The sequence below is a fragment of the Mchenga conophoros genome, linkage group LG9, assembly GCF_057382185.1.
Source record: "Mchenga conophoros isolate Kocher_MC1m ecotype Shallow Benthic linkage group LG9, M_conophoros_male_GT1.1, whole genome shotgun sequence".
In the NCBI taxonomy this organism is placed as follows: Eukaryota; Metazoa; Chordata; class Actinopteri; order Cichliformes; family Cichlidae; genus Mchenga; species Mchenga conophoros.
The window spans coordinates 18,377,852-18,395,601 of record NC_140534.1 but is presented as its reverse complement, the minus strand read 5'-3'; the positions used below and the strand labels follow the sequence as shown (position 1 = coordinate 18,395,601).

The following is a 17,750-nucleotide window of genomic DNA, read 5'->3' as shown; positions in this document are numbered from 1 at the left end:
TATTTCCCGCTAATTTTTACGTCCTCTTTACACACTTTACCATTACTTCATTAAATTGGAGGCAAGTATTTGATTTATATCGGTTGTCCGATGTAGGGTTACTTGCAAAACTCTTGAGGTACACCAAAAGTTTCTCTAAAAACAAATTTGTCTTTTTAAAATTATTTTACACAAGCTACAGTCATGATTGAAATTTAAAATTATTAATGAGAAAATTAGTTCAGTAAATCTTCAATTTACTGAACATCTGAAGAGGGAGAAAAACTTAAAAAAAAAAACCCCTCAAAGCTGAACCTGCCTTTAGCTATAACATAAACCGTAAGGATTAAGACAATGAAGGAGCGAGACAGTCTTTATGCTAAGCCAAAGGGTTTATTACAATTTTCTACTGAACATGGATGTCACGATAAAGAATGTCAACAACATCTGAAGTACAGAAATCAGTCTCAGTATTTTTCAGCAATACAGTTAGCCAAAACAAATTTTCTAATGATCACATTTCTAGTTCAGGATGTGGAGAAACTTATTCTTGTAATGGATGCAAGATAATACAGGAGTAGCTGAACTAATGAAATCGCTTAAATAATGAAACAGTTTTTCAGTGACTGATCCTTTTGATACGATTAGTAGCTTTTAATATCCTGTACTGATTTATGACATTTTAACTTGACGGTTATAACTCTACTAATTCAGGGATAACAATTCAAAAGGTTGGAATTATGATCAAACAACCACAAATAAATTTAATTTGGACAAGTGAAACTGTAATATTGTTCCACTCTGAGCTATACTTTAGTAACATGCAGTGAGGAGAAAACCCATGCAAGTGAATTCATTTGTGTTTTCAGTCACTAACAAAGAAAAGAGGTTTTGAGGTCACAAGGCTAACAGACCAGGTTTGTTGCTATAACTTTAATGATTATAGTGCACTCATTTCAACATCCTCCAGTGCTTAGAATTATTGTATAAGCAGTAAAAGCCTCATATGGACTGGATTCACTGGGAAGGCAGTAGGTAATTTAAAAAAAAAAAAAAAAAAAAAAAAAAAAAAAAATGATAATGAAAGCAGCAGTTTCCCTGTTATGTCAATTAAATGTCGGAATTTTAAAATAACCTTGAAGGATAGGCAAGCCTAAGTCACATTAAAGTAATAATGTAGTTATAGACATCACAGCTATTAAAAGAGCGAGACCCTGTAAAAGCTTCAATATGCTACTGCAGGGTAGATTTAGGTGTGTAGCCCCTTTCTCCTTTTCCCAACCACTTCTCCTTGAGGATCAGCAAGTTACAATTTGATTAAATTAAGAAAAACTGATTAAACTCAAAGAGCAAAATTGTGAATCTGATGCAGGTACTGACACTGGTATACTTTTATTGGTGCCACAATTTAAACCTAATTGGCTATGAGCCCCTACTGATTATAATAACCCTATAGACACAGAACTATCAATTCATATTGAAAAGTTAGAAATGTGAGTATTGAGTTTTTCCTAGCTGATTTATAACCAATACAAATGACAAATTGCTTTTCCCACCACCTCATCTAGATGACTTTGTTTATGCGCCGTTTGGAATAATGTCCTCATTTTCTACCTCGACCTGTACTGTCAATCCTGCCCAGATGAGGCTCACTATGATTAGAAATAGTATTAAAGAGGAAATGTATGCACAAACAAAAACAGTAGGAACCAGAAGAGTGCACACACTCTATGAAGGACCTATACCTATATGCACACAAAACAAAAGCCCAAAACAAATAAATAAAGTATAAAACTCTGGGAAACACTGTTCCCGATAAGTTGTTCCACTTTTCAAGTGAAATATGAGAGACACTGCTCTCGATAAATACACGTATACAAAAAACACACAATGGTAGGCAAAAACTACCGTCACTGTTTATCATTATGGAAGGCACTGCTCCCGATAATGCGGTTTAATTATGGAAGGCACTGCTCCCGATAAAAATATTACAACTCATTAAATGCTCCAAAGTAGACAGTGCAACATAAAGGTCTCTTTGAGCTCGGAGGATTTAGTATTGTGCCTGCATTGCTTTTGTTTTTTTTAAACCTTATTTGACATTCACTTTGTCACCAATTGCAGAATAAACTTCTTTGCTTGTGATAAATAAACAATTTTCCACAAACTGCAGACAATTTTTTTGTTTCCTTGCCAGCTTTAGTCAGGCATTGGAAAAATCTCATTAAATACATTTTTTTTAATCTACCAAGATACAATTTTTATACCCTTAATTTCTCCACAGATGCACTTATGTCAGTCTATTTGTGAAAGCCTGCTTTTACAGCAGCTCAACGCTAAAGGAAGAAAAAGAGGGTAGAAAGATTAAACTTTATCTGGGTCTTTTTTTCCCAGCAACATTTGGAGTCATTTCTGTAGCAGATACTGCCGTAGGTTTCGACAGTATAACCGTCATAATTATGGAAGACACTGCTTCCGATAATGTCGTATAAAAAGACAAACAGCTTTATAGTGGACACTGCCACTGATAAATAATTTAAAAAACAAATGCATATAAGGTCTTTTAGTGCTTTGATGGCAAGTGGTCGCAGCAAGGGCTTCGAGTCTACTTGAGAGGAGGTGGATTTGTCAGTAGCATTTCATTTCTTCAAGTAATCCTTGTTCACAGTTTTCAGCCCTACACTTTAACACTGTCCTCTTCGAGACTATTTGTGGAATTGATTTGAATTCCCCTGAAATCTGAGCATGAGCCTATAACAAAGGTTGGGGTTTCTGATTAACGGCTTGTGCTTTTAAGTGCTGATATTGGAGCGCTATGATTTACTTTCCAAAAAATACACATGCAAACACACAACTCCCACCCTCACATCTCTGCGTCCCACCAATTTAAATTTCTTCATCGAGGTCCCAGATGTTTCCCACCATGGCATTGGCACATCCCTGCAAGTTCCAGGTGGCTAAGGCCAGCTGGGTGTGGAGTTCATCCACGTCAGTAGTCTCAGCAATGGACGCCAGAGTGTGGGAGCCTCGGCCAAACAGTAGGTGACGGAAGGGAACCTTAAAAGGTGAGACGTATGGGGAGAGGAGGCTGTGCTCAACCTTTAGTTAAAAAACAAAAATTCACATAATTAGTAACTACAGAATAGCTCTTGCTCATTTTTTCCTTGTGGTTCCAGAAAAGAATGCTAGACTAGGTGTAGAAAAAGAGTCCCAGCTTTTTATTCATTTCCATCAGCTGGGATATAAGACACCAGGACGTCACTACACAGTAACTAACAGATAAGGTGCCATAAAACAACGTCGGCCACTTGTGTAGATTGCATGCATTTCCATGCCATGCATGTTTGCACGTTGCAATAAATCGATGCACCCACTTACCATTTCTTCTATCAAAATATAAAGCAAGGAACCTTAGAATATTGTGCTCAAGATTTTTTGCACAATATTTTAAGTTGGGTCAAACCACATCACTAGTTTTTTTTGTAATTAAAATACAAAATCCAGCATCTTGTAGTTTTTTTGTTTTGTTTGTTTGAACTTAAAACTCTTCTGCTAAGTAACAAAATGGCATGTCTGAGCTTTTGGTTAATGACAATCTTGTGTAAACCAACATTTTCTGATGCGAGCACAGCACTGCAAAACAGACGCCAAGCTTGGTCTGTCAGCATCTGTGACATCTATAAACTGACTGAGCTTACAATTCCATGTGGCCTTAGTTTTCCTCTTTTAGTAAAAGAGGAAAACTAGGGCCACAGATGTTTTGCATGCTCGTCAAGCTCACAGTTGAGCTTTAGGTATTACAACTTACAAAAATTAGGAATGAGAGGGGAGAGACAAATTAGATTGAGGTTCATCAAACCTGAACAAATGAGGGGTACGGAGCAGAAAAGTATTTTCAAAATGTATAGTTTTTTTAAATTACAACACACGACCCAGCAGAGGTCTTGTAATACATGCATTACCATCATGATCCTGTTGTTGAGGATTCGACAGGCTTCTTTGTCATCCAAGTTGGTGTTGGCAATGTCATTGTAGAGGTTACTGGCAGCACGCTGGAAGGAGCCTCGTGCACGGTTCAACCAGCTGGGACTCAAATCCTTCACCAGACAAAACAAATATTCTTAATCACATGAAATTCATAACATGGATAAAAATGAAACAAAAAGAGTCAGGAAGACGCCAACCTGCGAGAGCAGCCGGATGTGTTTGTAGACGCCCACCACAGCCTTGGTGAGAGTTTTGCTGTACCGGTTCACATCCAAGCTCAGCAGGTGGTCGTGAACCAGGTGCAGGGCCATCTGACCAGCAAACTGCGCTGCTATCGCCGTGATCTCGTTGGTTTGATTGTTGGTTTCATAGTTAAGTTGGTCCATGGTGTCCAATTGAGTGCCATAATAAGTGTAGACCTCAGACTTAAGTGGAGAAACATACAGACAGTTCAATACACATCACTGTTTGCTTAATGTTTAAAACGACAAGCAGACTTTTTTTTTTTTTTTTTTTTTTAAATATATAAATGAACCACCCCTCACATTTGGTTTGATGAAGTGAAAGGAGACTGAGGGAATTCCAGAGAAAGCCAAGAAGGGATAGGCTGGGTCATCTATTGTCATCGGTCTCATTCTGCATGCAGGGAAAGAAGAAGAAGAAGAAAAAGAAAAAAAAAAGTTATTGTAGATGGGTAAAACAGAAAGAAACAAAGTAATCCCTGATTATCTGCTATGAAATAACTGCTTTAGAGTCATTTTTATAAGTGTTTAGACAGTTATTTTAAAGGGGCCAATTATACTTATTTTTGGCTCTAGTAGAACAGCTTTGTAGGACTCACACTTATTAATATTTTTTAATCTTATACAGAGCCTTTGTGTAGTCACTCAGCTCATCCTGTCTGAAACGAGCCATTTTAGCTCCTCTTCCTTACTTCCAATTGGTTCCCCACTTTCGAACAACAGGTGGATTGGGGTTACAACCGGAATACCTGGGATGACCATATTAAGCAATATTCCACTCGTTATGGCATTCAGAGCCGTGTGAAGCTCAAGCTTTTGTCTCAAGAGGGTGGTTATAAAACTGCAACAACATGTGAAAATATTCTGATAACTGGCAGAAATTTGCAAGCTTAAAGAACATCAGATTTCACTGATTATTAGAGTCGTTTTACTGTACAAACTATTTAAGATCACTAGGGCTGCCACAAACGATTATTTTGATAGTCGACTAGTCACCGATTATTTTTGCGATTAGTCGACTAATCAGATCATGCATCCATTGGACGTAAAACGTACAGCTTATTGCACTAGCAGCATCTGCTCTTATATAACTATCATTAGCTTACAGCTTTAAGTGTTTAAGGTATGTGCTAACTAAAAATAAAGACAAGATGATAGTTTGTTTCGGTGGTGTTTAATAAACTCCTTGCTATCTAAAATCTAACAGGACACCGGAGTATATTCTCGAGCATCTCACACTTCTGATAATCAGTTGTCTGACTTTTATTCAGCTGTGTAAAAACTATAACTTTAATCTCAGCCAAACAGATTTACTCAGGAACAGATAAAATACTAAAAAAAAAAAAAAGCCAAACAATAACATTTTTAAGTTATCTAAATGACTTGTATATCATGTTTAACCTGATTAGTGAAAGATAGCGGTGGGTTTGAAAACGATTTGCCAGGAGTCCAGTGTTCTCACGGGCTCTAGTGAGCCTTGCCCCCGGCTAGCTATCGAGCTAGTGGGTAACAGACGTCTCCGAAAACGTCGGAGCACTTTTGAAAATATGTGGTGTCTTGATAAACTGAGCAGATATTTGAGGTTTACACAGCTACATTCTCGCCTGAAAATATGTTAAACGTTTATTTTGTGACCCAGAAAGAATAATAAGAGTAATATTAAAACTAACTAGCTGCCGCCATTGTTGGAAACTAAGCTGGGCTGTGCTATGAATTCTGGGACAGAGCTACTTCTTCTTCGGGATTTAACGGCAGCTGGCATCCTTGTACATGCAGTGCTGCCATCTTCTGTTTCAGTCCGTTATTACACTCTTAAATCCTACTACTTATTCCTGCATCTTTTGTGATCTTACAAAGCTTCAAACGACGCGTCGACTATTAAATCAGTCGTCGACGATTTTGATAGTCGACTAATCACGATTACGTCGACTAATCGTGGCAGCCCTAAAGATCACCTTTGCCAACTTTGAAAATATACATATTCTCACTCACACACACACTTTAATTTTGCCTACATAAAAGCTTCGACTTGCAAATGTATATTTAATGTTTTAGGACTAGCTCATCAGCCAGATAGTTTAATAAATGAAGGTGTGCAATCTCAGAGTACAATCAATCATCATCAGTCAAATATTGTCCAGGGGCCTGTTTATAGTAAATCCATTTGTACCCTTCATATGCAAGAGTGTTCCTCTCTATTACTTGACTAAAGTTTTATGCACTGTGGTTCATTTCACTACACTGGTTTCCTACTTACACATTAGCCTCCCACATTGTTTCTCCTGCCATGTTGTACACCGTGCCAGCACCAACAGGACTATTAACCTTTAAGAACAAGGCAGATTACAGTCAGCACAAACTATCCATTTGTACGAAACGTGTATCACTATGAATCAGTGTAATACCTCTTTCATCGTGGTCTCAAGGAGGCTGTAGAGCAGTGGACTTGCTGAGGCCATAAAGCCCCCCTTACCTTGTAAAGGAGAGAAAAGAAAAAAAGAAAAAAAAAACCCACACACACACACACACACACACACACACACACACACACACACACACACACACACACACACACACAAAAAGAGGTCAACTGACAAATGCCACCGTTTAAGTGCTGAGATGTCCTGCATGTGTAAATTTGTCTACATACCCATGACAACCCCATCCAGGCTTATGTAGGTGAACACTTTTTTGTCAATAGAGGCCATATAACCCTTAAAAAGGAAACAAAACAAACAGATGAGACATGTTAAAACACTATCAACACAGCAGGCATTTCCTTTCAAAAGGTATTCAGTTCTCACCTCCAGCCACTCTGTAGCGCCAACACTTCCATATTCTCCTGCACTCCAGCTCGCAAACACCAGGCTTCTCTTGGGCCTGAACCCATCTATAGACGACATGATACTTCTTGCACTGCAGTCCAGTGTACCCAGTCCCACCAACTGTTGTTTGTATAGCATTTTGTTTTTATTCCTTACCATTCTCGACCATTTCACGGAAAGCTTTGGCCAGCTGCACCAGTACTGAGGTGCCAACAGTGGCTCTGGCGTAGCCGCTACCCCAGGCATCCCTCTGAGCTCCCAGTACAATGTAGCGATCTGCAGATTCATGAACAAATCCATCTTAATGTCACACGTCTTGGCCTAAGACTAAGCAAAAGCTAAGTCACGCCAAATAAAAGTTTAGTCTTACCAGGATCATCAAATCCTTTGATCACCCCAAACACATTATGGATCTCCTTGTTCACCAGCTTATTGTTGACCTCAACAGTGATGTTCTCAACGCCTCCCAGCCTGTAAGACACTTGCTTGAATCCACCTTTAAAACCACTTGTTTCATCTGGTTCAGGACCACCAATTTTCCTAAAAGAACACAAATGAAAAAAGTTTTAACTGTGGCAGATATATACTGAACTGAGGTGTCTGGCAGCTGTCCTGTTTAACTGATGCTGAGCCATGATCATCATGGTCATCACACAGCGGGTAAACATGAATGTTTCTTAATCTGTAGAACACTGTTCATGTCTGCATTGATCTGTGTGTGGCCTTACTGAAGAAGTTTTACAGCAACACTGCGGGTGATAGTCTGGGCTGGGATTTCGGGGAGGCCAGATGACCGAGTTGGGGGAAACTGGGTGTGGTTAAAGGAGGGGAATCCAGGGGTGTAGGGGTCACCTGAGCCCAGATGGACCTGAAGGGGACATGAAAACACAGATTCAGGTAAAGGGGGGGGGGAAATTCCACTATCATAACAAAACAACACTTTACTGCCTACTTGACTTATTTTACAAACTCACATGTCCATAGAGCACAGTGTCAGCTACATAATTGTAATCAGCTTCATCGGGGTAGATCAGAACAGCAGACGCCCCTCTATCTGCAGCATTGGCCACCTGAAAGAAGGGGAGGAAAAAAAAAACAAAAAAAAAAAAAAAACTAAATTTTGTTCCTGGAACAAAACCTGCTCGTCAGCTTCCTTAATGTAAATGAATCTCAAAGCCTTCCAAGTGAAGGCTGATCAATGTAAAAGATAAAAGTTTAAGCTGAATTAAATTGAAAGTTTTTCAATTTAAAGAAAACTTTGACAACCAGCTGTGAGTAACTGAACCCATTTCCTCAAAGTTGCAGTTAAATTTGAGTTACTCACAAGTAGAATTCATTTTTCTAACGCTTCACTCTGCTGCCCTACCTACACCATCTTCATCATGCACACATACCTGCTCTGCAAAACTGATCTTTCCAGCACGGACGAGCAGCACGCAGCCTTTTAACTCAACCTTATTTTTATTCACGATATCCAGGTCCTCTTTACGCCCATAGTTGCCGTACACAAGTTTGCCCTGTAAATACCAATTAATAGCAGTTAGTTAAATTAACAAGATACACAAGGTTTCTGAACAACAGTCCTAACTACAAATCTTCTGACATTCGTGGTTTGTGTCACAGGTTTCAGAAAGTGAAACTAAGATGGTTCTTTGCCAAAGCTTTAGGCTCACCTGAACTCTGTCTGTAGCGCTGTAGGCCAGATACCCAGTAAGGCTGAAATCTTCTGAACCAAACTGAACCTTGTTTGGATTCTGGCTGCAAAGGAGAAGGCAAGAACCTGTTAAAAATTATTTTCCTTGGACACACTTTATTTTACAGGTTTGTGACATTTCAATCCATTTCTCGTCACAAACATGCATGTGTGTTCCAGTGTTTATTTAACAAATATATAACTTATAATGAAGCATTAGAAAATGTCAATGGACAAATCCAGGTGTAATTTGTAGAATTTATTTTTTTTGATTTTGTAACTCCTCCTTTTACACTAAACAGTTTGGTGTGCAAAACTCAAATCAGGAAATCACAGAGATAGAAAGCCTCCCTCTGAATTAATGCCACAATCATTTAATTAAATAAAAAACGTTTTTTTTTTTTTTTAAAGTTCCAGGTACCTGTCTGGGATCGGCAGCTGAACATAGTGGATGTCTGTCCAGGGATCCATCTCTAGTTTCTTGAATTCATCAAAGATGCTGTTTGCCAAACTCATGTCTTTATCACTTCCTGCTGAACACCCGGGATTTTCAAAGTCCCTGCAGAAAGGACATCTTATTTACTTTTTCTGTTGGCATCTCAGTTTAGTCTTGAAATGATTGACATTAAATGTGTGTTTGGTTTGAAGGTGTGTGCGTATTCAGTGTACCCTAGAGTCTTTTGAAAGGCCTCCCTGGTCATTTTCCTCGCAAGAAGTTGAGAGATGTTCTTGAAGTCCATCTCAACCTCTGCAGGTTGTGCAACTGGAGCTTGTGTCACTGGGCTGCAGTTCAGCAACTCCACTTTAGGTTTACTGTGACTGATATAACCAACCAGATAGCCTGGAAGACACAGCACACACCAAAACCGATTAAAATGTAGTACATACAAAGTACATAAAGAGTCATTTTCCTTTCTGTAGACTTGGATTAGTATAAGAGGTTTTCAGAGCATAACCTACCAACGATCAATATCAGCAGGGTTCCCAGGAGCAGGAAGGCAATGGAACACCGGCTATAATTTTGAGGTGCCGGCCTGAAGCTTGGTGAGCCCTCGGCCTCCACGTCTGTAAACTCCTCAGTGCCATCTTCAGACAGTTTGACCTCCAGATGCCTTTCTCCATTCTCTGTGGGCTGCAGGGGGAACCTGCTGTAACGCACACTTCTAACCTGGAGAAGATCAGAGTGAAAACTATGAGAGCGACACGCTCCAGATTCAGCAGCTCCATAAGTAGTGACAATGCTACAGTTGTTTTTAATAAAAAAAAAAAAAAAAAAGCTAAACAAAGCTTGTCACTTTGCGATTGCTTCCGTTTTATCAGTTTGCTCATGATACAAACAATGATAAAGACGTGACAATGTGCAAAATGTAGGCTGTGAACGTACCACGCCGTTAAACGCCAATCTCATCTGATCCATCGCTCCTGGTTTTGTTGTTGTTCTAAAAACAGAATATAGAACAAAGAGGCGATGAGGCAGTGGGCAGCAAAGAGAGAGAGGCCAGGAGAGCGCACGAGAGAGAAGGGAGGGGGGGGGAAAAAAAGAAAAAGGAGGACGTGCAGCAAGTCAGGTAACAGAGCAGCTATTCATGGAATTGCTGGGTGGAGTGTTTCCTCTACACTAACTGCCTTAAAAACCTTATTTTATATACAGTAAAACCTTGTTTTATATACACGGTATTCTCTATCTGAGCTGTGGATCACACAGGATTTGGCTTTTCTGGTTGTTTTTGGGAATGCAAAGAATGCAAATATGTGCAGGAAAGACTTGGACGATAATGGAGGAGACACAAATCCCTTAGGGGGTCAGGAAGGACATCTGGTATCAAAAAAAAAAAAAAAAGCCAGCGCAGAGCTGCAGGGGCTGTCTCCTGTGGTCCCGCACAGATGACAAGTTAACAGAAAATAAGTAATTGAGCCAGTTCTCAAGTAAAATAAGGATAAAGAATAGTATTCAATTGTCTTTACAGTACCATGCAGTTTACAGCTCTGCTTGGCATACAATACTGTGTCACCTTATGAAGGCTGTGCTGTTTGTTGTTGAAATTTGTTTTATTAACACTATGTGGATCAAAGTGCATATAGAGTGAGAATCTGTTTAACTATATACTCTGTATAAGGGAAGAATGAGATCTGTGCAGTGCAGAATTACAGCATCTCTTTCTGCTATCCAGCCCTCTCATCTACAAGATGTGGGCCTGTAACAAACAGGAGCAGCCTGCTTCTTAATATATTACATCCATCAGTTAACCAGCGCACCCAATGGTTGGCACGAGTGGTTCATACTAGCAATGTTTAGTTTTCTAATCAACTTACAGGGGAGTAATATTACAGCCAGTACTAAAGATGTAATAGTTTATGTCTCTCTGCTGGACAAACTGTACTGAAATGAAACTATGGAACATTATCATACCAGCAAACATCAGAGAAAAAAAAAAAAACTGTAATTGTTGGTTGACTAATATCAGTGACCAAGTTTATCACATAAAGGCACCACACAACAAAAACGTTTCATCATTTTTTTTTGGCATTTAAAAACACCAAGAACGTAACCAGGAAATATATACTGAAAAAATAAGCTAAAAATATTTGTGCTATCTAAATGATGTCTGCTTCCTTATGAGTTACCGTATTTACTAATCCTTCTATTGAAACATGCCATGTGTGGTTTACTCAAAGGAGGAAGATTTCCCCATGTGTCACGTCCTTTGAAGACATTTTGTCAGCCTGCAGATAATACAAGTATTTCCTGCTGCAGTGCATCTTACAGCCAGCAAGTAACATAGTTTAATTCAATGATCTTCAAATAAATCCTCCCTCCATTAAGGATAAGGCTTACATACATTTATAAAACATTACCAGAGCAAGCAGGAATGAAGCAAGAATTTTAGCCCTGGTTTTGTGTGTTCATGTTCTGTTCTTTTGTATACTTCATCTGTTTGTATGTTGTATACTCTTTGTTTGTCCAATAAAGTTCATTAAATAAATAAATAAATAAATAAATAAATAAATAAAGTTCTAAAACAAGAAGCCGTTGGGGAGTGGTTCCTGAAGGTTACATCATGTACCAGCTCTAAGTGAACTTACACTTGCAGGCCCAATCTTAATAATAACGCAGAATGCGTTGTTATTATTAAGATTGGGCAAAAATAAAAGCATTACATATATGTTTTACGGCTAACTATAACAGTGAAACATGGTGGCAAGAGAGTGCATTGAAAAGCCAGGTGACATTGCACACTATTAAGATCATTAGCAAAACGTTCGTTTAACACATATTCTGAGTCATTGCTTCACAGGAATCGAATGAAACGCACTGCAGCTAAAGAAAAGGCTTTCTTTTCAAAATTAAAATACATTCGCGAATGATTGATTGATTATTATAAGACCAAAGCGAGGACTCTCACCTTCTCGACGTTCTACAACGTCCGCCTCCTTACTGAAAAGATTCCTTTCTTTATAAAGCTGTGCCACTTCCGGGTCGTCTGTTAACACACATGCGCAGAGCCTGTGATTTGATGTGCGGAGAAATGTGTTATACATCTGTACAAGTATAATTTAATGAACAACTTAAAATTATCTCAGGAAAATTTACTGATTTTTTTTTAGTTGTTTGGGTTTTGTTTTTTTTGTTACGTATGTTTAATAAGTTTGGATAAAGAAAACATTAAACAGAGCTTTTCTGCCTCCAAAAATTACACCTTTAAACTGTAACTTTGTGATACTAATAAATGTATATGTATTTTTTTCACATGATTTTTTTTTAAATTGCATGACATAATAGTACATGAGCTACACAAAAATGTAATAATTAAATAATTATCCAGGTTTATCTTTTGCAGTGTCTCCATTAGAAATAATGTTATATGCAACTGCTATTATTTTATTTTACAGCCCATTTATGGAGCAACATCTATACTATTTTAATTTTTACGTCTATTGACATTATATTTGTGTTAACCTTACGACAGACTGGCAACCTGTCCAGGGTCATATAACCCTCCACGGTGTCCAGGGACAACCCTCACTAGGGTTTAAATACCTGGGACTCCCCCACCTGCCAAAACCTGGATCAATGATAACCTACACATATATATGTAGCTTTTAGCATGATTAGTTGATCCAGTATGAACTTTTGGTACCATTTACCATAATTAAAGAATTACAATGTATTTATGTATTTCAACAAGTAACAATTGGACCCTTAGAAGACGTTTGTACTTAATAGCTTTCCCACAGTTTTATTTGTCCATTACTTTTAAAAGGTTGTGGCTATTTTTCTTCTGATCTTGTGCAGTGTAGCACTTGTAGTACATTACAAAACTCGCCATTGTTAGCAGTGCTGAGAAATATGCTTTATTAAGTGGGTGGAGTTTGAAATAATGAACCTGGATTGTTGAGGCCAGGCTTCACATACCACACGACACCAATGCTTCTGTGAATAATGACTGAATTGTTGGCATGCTCTGTTCCTTCATTTTTATTTATTTTTTTAATCAAATGCCTTTTGTAGTCTACTTCCTTTTACCAAAACAAGCAGGACAGGAGGAACAAAATACTGAACAAGCACACATTTATAATTACGCCTCATTACTAACAACCACCCACTATAATACAAATGAATGGGAAATCATGCTGCTGTACACAGCCATCTGTGGAAGACACTTACAGTAACTTTAGCTCATTCTGTGATGTCAATACTGTGATGTATCCATGTGATGTGGTTAATGCTGGCCTGAGAAGACATTTCAGTCATCCACTCATGTGACAATTGTTTCTTCTCACTGAAACAGATCTAATTAGATCTGTAACATCAAAGACCTCCACGGCACCCTCTCTTTTTAAAAAAATAAAATGTACTTTTATTTGTATTTAACAGTTAAAAAAAGCAAACAAATAACCAAACAATGCAGTTTGGTATTCAAACCATCAACAAGGATTTAAACAAATTTCCTAAAAACTAAAAAGACATTTCTAGTCATGTTGTACCAAGAGAATCTTTAAAACCTGTAGAACTCCAAAACAGTGTAAATGAAAAATCCATATACTTCTGCACCTTCTTATTGCTTGAATGCTTCAATTGCTTGACTGGTATTTTCATGAATGTAAAAAAACAAACAAAAAAACAAGGAGGAAAAACTACTTTTTAACAGGAAGAAATGTCAGACAGAGCTAGGTTCAGGAAGGGGCAGCCATTTGTCATTAACAGTTGAGGGTGACAGATTATTTCATTGCTTTATTGTTCTGAAAGTTTTCCCATCAGAATTTTTACAGAATGTTTACATGTGGTGAGGGCTTAAAGAGACAGGAACTTGGTAAACAGCTTCTTTAGGCTGATATCTCTATTTAACACAATGATAAAGGTTTGTATGCTGAGACGTTTTGGAGGTTTTTTATATTAAGCTTAAAAATAACAAAAAATGAAATTTTATTTCATGTTTTAAGTATTTTTATATGATTTGATGCATATTTTATACATGTCGTTTTAGCATCTATTTAAATTAACTTAATTTAGAACATTCTTGAAGATAACTACCCAAGTAAGTGCCAAGAGATATTTTTTAGTTTCCTGATGAGCAACTTGCTTTTCAGCAAACTTTTCTCTCAGTTGCAACCATCAGACATGCTTTAGTGTTATGAAACCAAGATCAAGCTCTTAGGGCAATTTGTTGAGATGCACAAACAGTCTTGTAGAACTCTTAAGATTTAATGCATTCATGAAAAAAAGCTAAGCAAATGGTAGTAAAACTATAATCTAATGCATAATATAGTGCAAGTATTTTAATACTTAATATCAGTAGCCACAAACAAGATGTTGCTTTTGCCATCCCGGTCCCACCTTTAGTCCCCATCCTTGCAGATAAAAGCGATCAAGATTTTCTCAAATGCAGCTTTTTATTTTTTTTCATATGTGATGTACAAAATCCCCCAAAAGGTGCTAGAAATCCTTCCCACAGTATTAGGAACTCTTGTTATGTTTTTCTACATTTACAGTAGAGGGCAAACTATAACTAAGGCTGAATCCATTATGTAATACCAACCCTCCGCCAGATGGGGTCACCTTAGTGCTTTGTGATAAATTATTTTTCTCTGGAGGATAATAACCACCATCTCTGATGATAAAACAATTCTTCATCCTTAAAGCAGCAGCATCAGTGTGTGTGAGAAAACATCCTGTTGACACTGAGACAGTAGAAACTAACAGTGTTGCATTTTGTTGATGTCTGTTATGGCATTAAATTTGTGACATTTCAACTCCCTGTTAGGGTCCCTGGGTCGTTGACCCAGTGTTTTGTGTTTTTGGTTCTTTGATTTTGTTATTTCATTATATTCTAGCTTTGCTTTATGGGTTTTAGGATCATTCTTAGTTTAGGTTCTCTGGGTGGGGTTGGTTAGAGTTTTAGTGTTCTGGTTTTCTGTCTGTGTTCCATAGTTGCTGTCTTCCCTGTCTGCTGTATCCCCACATCCAGTCAGTGTTTGTGTCTGCCCTGGTCCCACGTCTCTGTTCCCTCTGTAGTGCCTGCATGTGAGTCTGTGTTATGTGTTTCCTGTTTTACTTTGAAGGTCTCTGTCTTATCTCAGTGTGTTCAGGTTACGCTTCTTTGGTCTCGTCAGTTCTGATTTGTCCCAGCTGTGTTTCCCTCCTGTTACTCATTCCCTGATTGCTCCCTCTGTGTATTTAAGCCCTGTGTTTCTCTGTGTCTGTGTTGCGATCTACCGTTTTCTTAGCTGTGTGTTCTGTCATTTCTCCAGTTTAAGTTTGTTTGGAGTTTTTTCAGTTATGTTATATTTTTGAGTACCTAATTAAAGCCTTTTTGAGTTCACGTCCGTCTCCGGAGTCTGCACCTTGGGTCCTATTCCTGCCTGCACACAGCCACACCTAACACTCCCACTGTGACTATGGTTCATTAAATGACACCATTAAAAACAAAAAAACATTAACATTGATTTAAATTACTTGAGTGATGTAATAGAATTAAAATAGAAACGTAGGAGACTGAAGACGTAATCAAGTCGTTTGTGAAAATAAAGGTTCTTCTTTTTGATAACGATATTGAATTAGTTACAAATTCTGTATTGCCATTTAGCATAAAAGTAATAAAAAGGTCAAAAGTCAATATCATAGGCAACTTCATTGTCAATTCTGAAATATGTACAAAACATACACAGGACCGAAACATCATTTCCCCCTAACTAGCATGTGCAAGTCGAAGCTTATCATCGAGTTACGAGAGTATGAAATGTAGATGTGAACATAAATATCTGTAAGTATGAGTTATGTCGTTAAAAAGCTACTTAAATTATCAAAATTAAACTACTTAGTATGCAGAATAATCTCTGCCGATGCTATATTTATATATGTAAATGTTATTTTCTCCTGCTCCCTTTTTCACAAGGGGTTGCCAAAGGGCTTAGCTCTGCATATTTGAATTGGCAGATTTTTTTTAACCAGATGCCCTTGCTGAATGAATCATTATTAATGATGTATAAATATGAATGCATTTCAGTCCTACAATCCCACATACCATAGGGCAACGGCATTAGTCAGCATATCAAATGCATTTGAGAAGAGCTTTTGTATTTGATGCTTTTCTTTCATTTCAACTAAACATGTAATATTTAAGAATCCTTACTTGTTTCAAAATGTGTGATTTATTTATAAAGTTTTGGAATAATTAGAAAAATTAGTGGCTTTGAAATTGTAAATATGAATGACATTTTTTGACTTGAAAGATTTGCAGTAACCCTGACAACAATATTGTCAAGTCAATATGGGAAACAGCTAATAACATGTTGTTTAAGTACTACATTCTTTCCACATTATGATTTAATAACACAAGAAGACACAAAAATAAGCAAATCAATCAAAAAACTTGTTAAGCAGCTTGTTTCAGGTTCACACATAGCTAAAAGAAAAGAGCATAAGCGTCTTTTTTTCCCCTCTCTTTGAAGCTAAGCTAATGTTGGCTGGTGCTTCATGGTTGTCATGGTAATCACAGTAAATTTGTATCATTCTCATCCAACCCTTGGCCAGAAATACTGAATCTGAAGATTAATTTGGTGTCTTACACAAAACAGGAGTGTTGTATTGTTTTCTTTTATACTTAATAATATATCACATGCCACTCTAGTTTACAGCAGATAGAAGCTTGCAGCACTGTATCCACAAAATCCCTCACACATGCAAGTCAAGGTCAGACAACTATCCCTGGCGTCACGAACACCTGAGATGCGTTGACAAATATAGTCTATCTACATTCATGTGAATGCCATTTCTGCGGCGTACTACAATTTATCATATCAGATCTCCTTTGTTGTCAGTAGAGCAGCTTGTTCTGTCAATGTACGCCAACTAAGTCACAGCTGATTGTGAGAAAAAATCCTGGTCTCTTTCTGTCCGATATCTGCTGCATCATTTCATCGCCCTCTTTCTGCTGCTGCCAGCACATTCTCCCCTACGTGTGGTTTGATCCAGAGAGGGCAACAGCACTGCATCAGCATGGTGTGAGAGAGCGTAATTATGTGTTTGATGGTGTATAAAAGTCTGAATACTGTCTCTCACAATCAGAACACTATATTACAGTCAGCATATTGTGTCTTTCACGTTAATTTTAGAACAGCCTTATTCATCAGCAGAGGCCAAAGGCAAGGTGGAGGTCTGGAAACACTCTTATTTCTTAGCAGGATTAAGCAAAAAATAAATAAAAAATGCCAGCCTGAATTTCATAAAAGTTGCTTGACAAGTTGAATATGGGCACAGGGAAAAACCCGTTATTTGCAGATACCAAATATGTCTTTGGCACTCGCATAGGCACAGGATGTGTTTTCCAAGGTTCTTCGCAGTTACAGTTGGTTGTCTAGAAATTTGAGCTTACACAGGTGTGAGACTTTGAGCTCACACCAACTTCAAAGGCTGTTGGAAATATTGACATATTTACTGAAACCCACATAAACTACCCAGATCCGGAGTGTTCTTATTTTTAGAGAAAAGGCATTTCAGAAAATGCTATTTTCCAAGTGAATCCA

General features: G+C 37.9%; 1 protein-coding gene across 2 annotated transcripts; it reads right to left on the bottom strand.

The window, feature by feature from the left end:
• Positions 1–352: 352 nt before the first annotated feature.
• tfr1b (transferrin receptor 1b) lies at positions 353–12,182 on the bottom strand. 2 transcript variants are annotated; one of them, XM_085286743.1, is made up of 19 exons: positions 12,131–12,182; positions 10,111–10,165; positions 9,687–9,894; positions 9,396–9,567; positions 9,148–9,285; positions 8,707–8,791; positions 8,428–8,550; positions 8,008–8,103; positions 7,762–7,901; positions 7,404–7,573; positions 7,190–7,309; positions 7,013–7,098; positions 6,859–6,922; positions 6,614–6,681; positions 6,466–6,533; positions 4,512–4,602; positions 4,164–4,391; positions 3,942–4,076; positions 353–3,078 (listed from the first exon to the last, which is right to left on the bottom strand). In XM_085286743.1, exons 2-19 carry the CDS (start codon positions 10,141–10,143, stop codon positions 2,866–2,868), a joined length of 2,238 nt encoding a protein of 745 aa, XP_085142869.1. In that variant the 5' UTR covers positions 10,144–10,165; positions 12,131–12,182; the 3' UTR covers positions 353–2,865. The 2 variants fall into 2 exon arrangements, with proteins under 2 accessions (XP_085142869.1, XP_085142870.1); XM_085286744.1 differs by having other exon boundaries at positions 353–3,036.
• Between the last annotated feature and the right edge of the window lie 5,568 nt (positions 12,183–17,750).

Excerpts from the sequence above, each read along its gene's own strand:
- tfr1b (XM_085286743.1), bottom strand. The coding sequence starts at position 10,143 with ATGGATCAGATGAGATTGGCGTTTAACGGCGTG. Across the intron at positions 9,895-10,110 it reads GATTGGCGTTTAACGGCGTG|GTTAGAAGTGTGCGTTACAG; the intron begins GTACGTTCACAG and ends GATCTTCTCCAG. Across the intron at positions 8,551-8,706 it reads GCGCTACAGACAGAGTTCAG|GGCAAACTTGTGTACGGCAA; the intron begins GTGAGCCTAAAG and ends TGGTATTTACAG.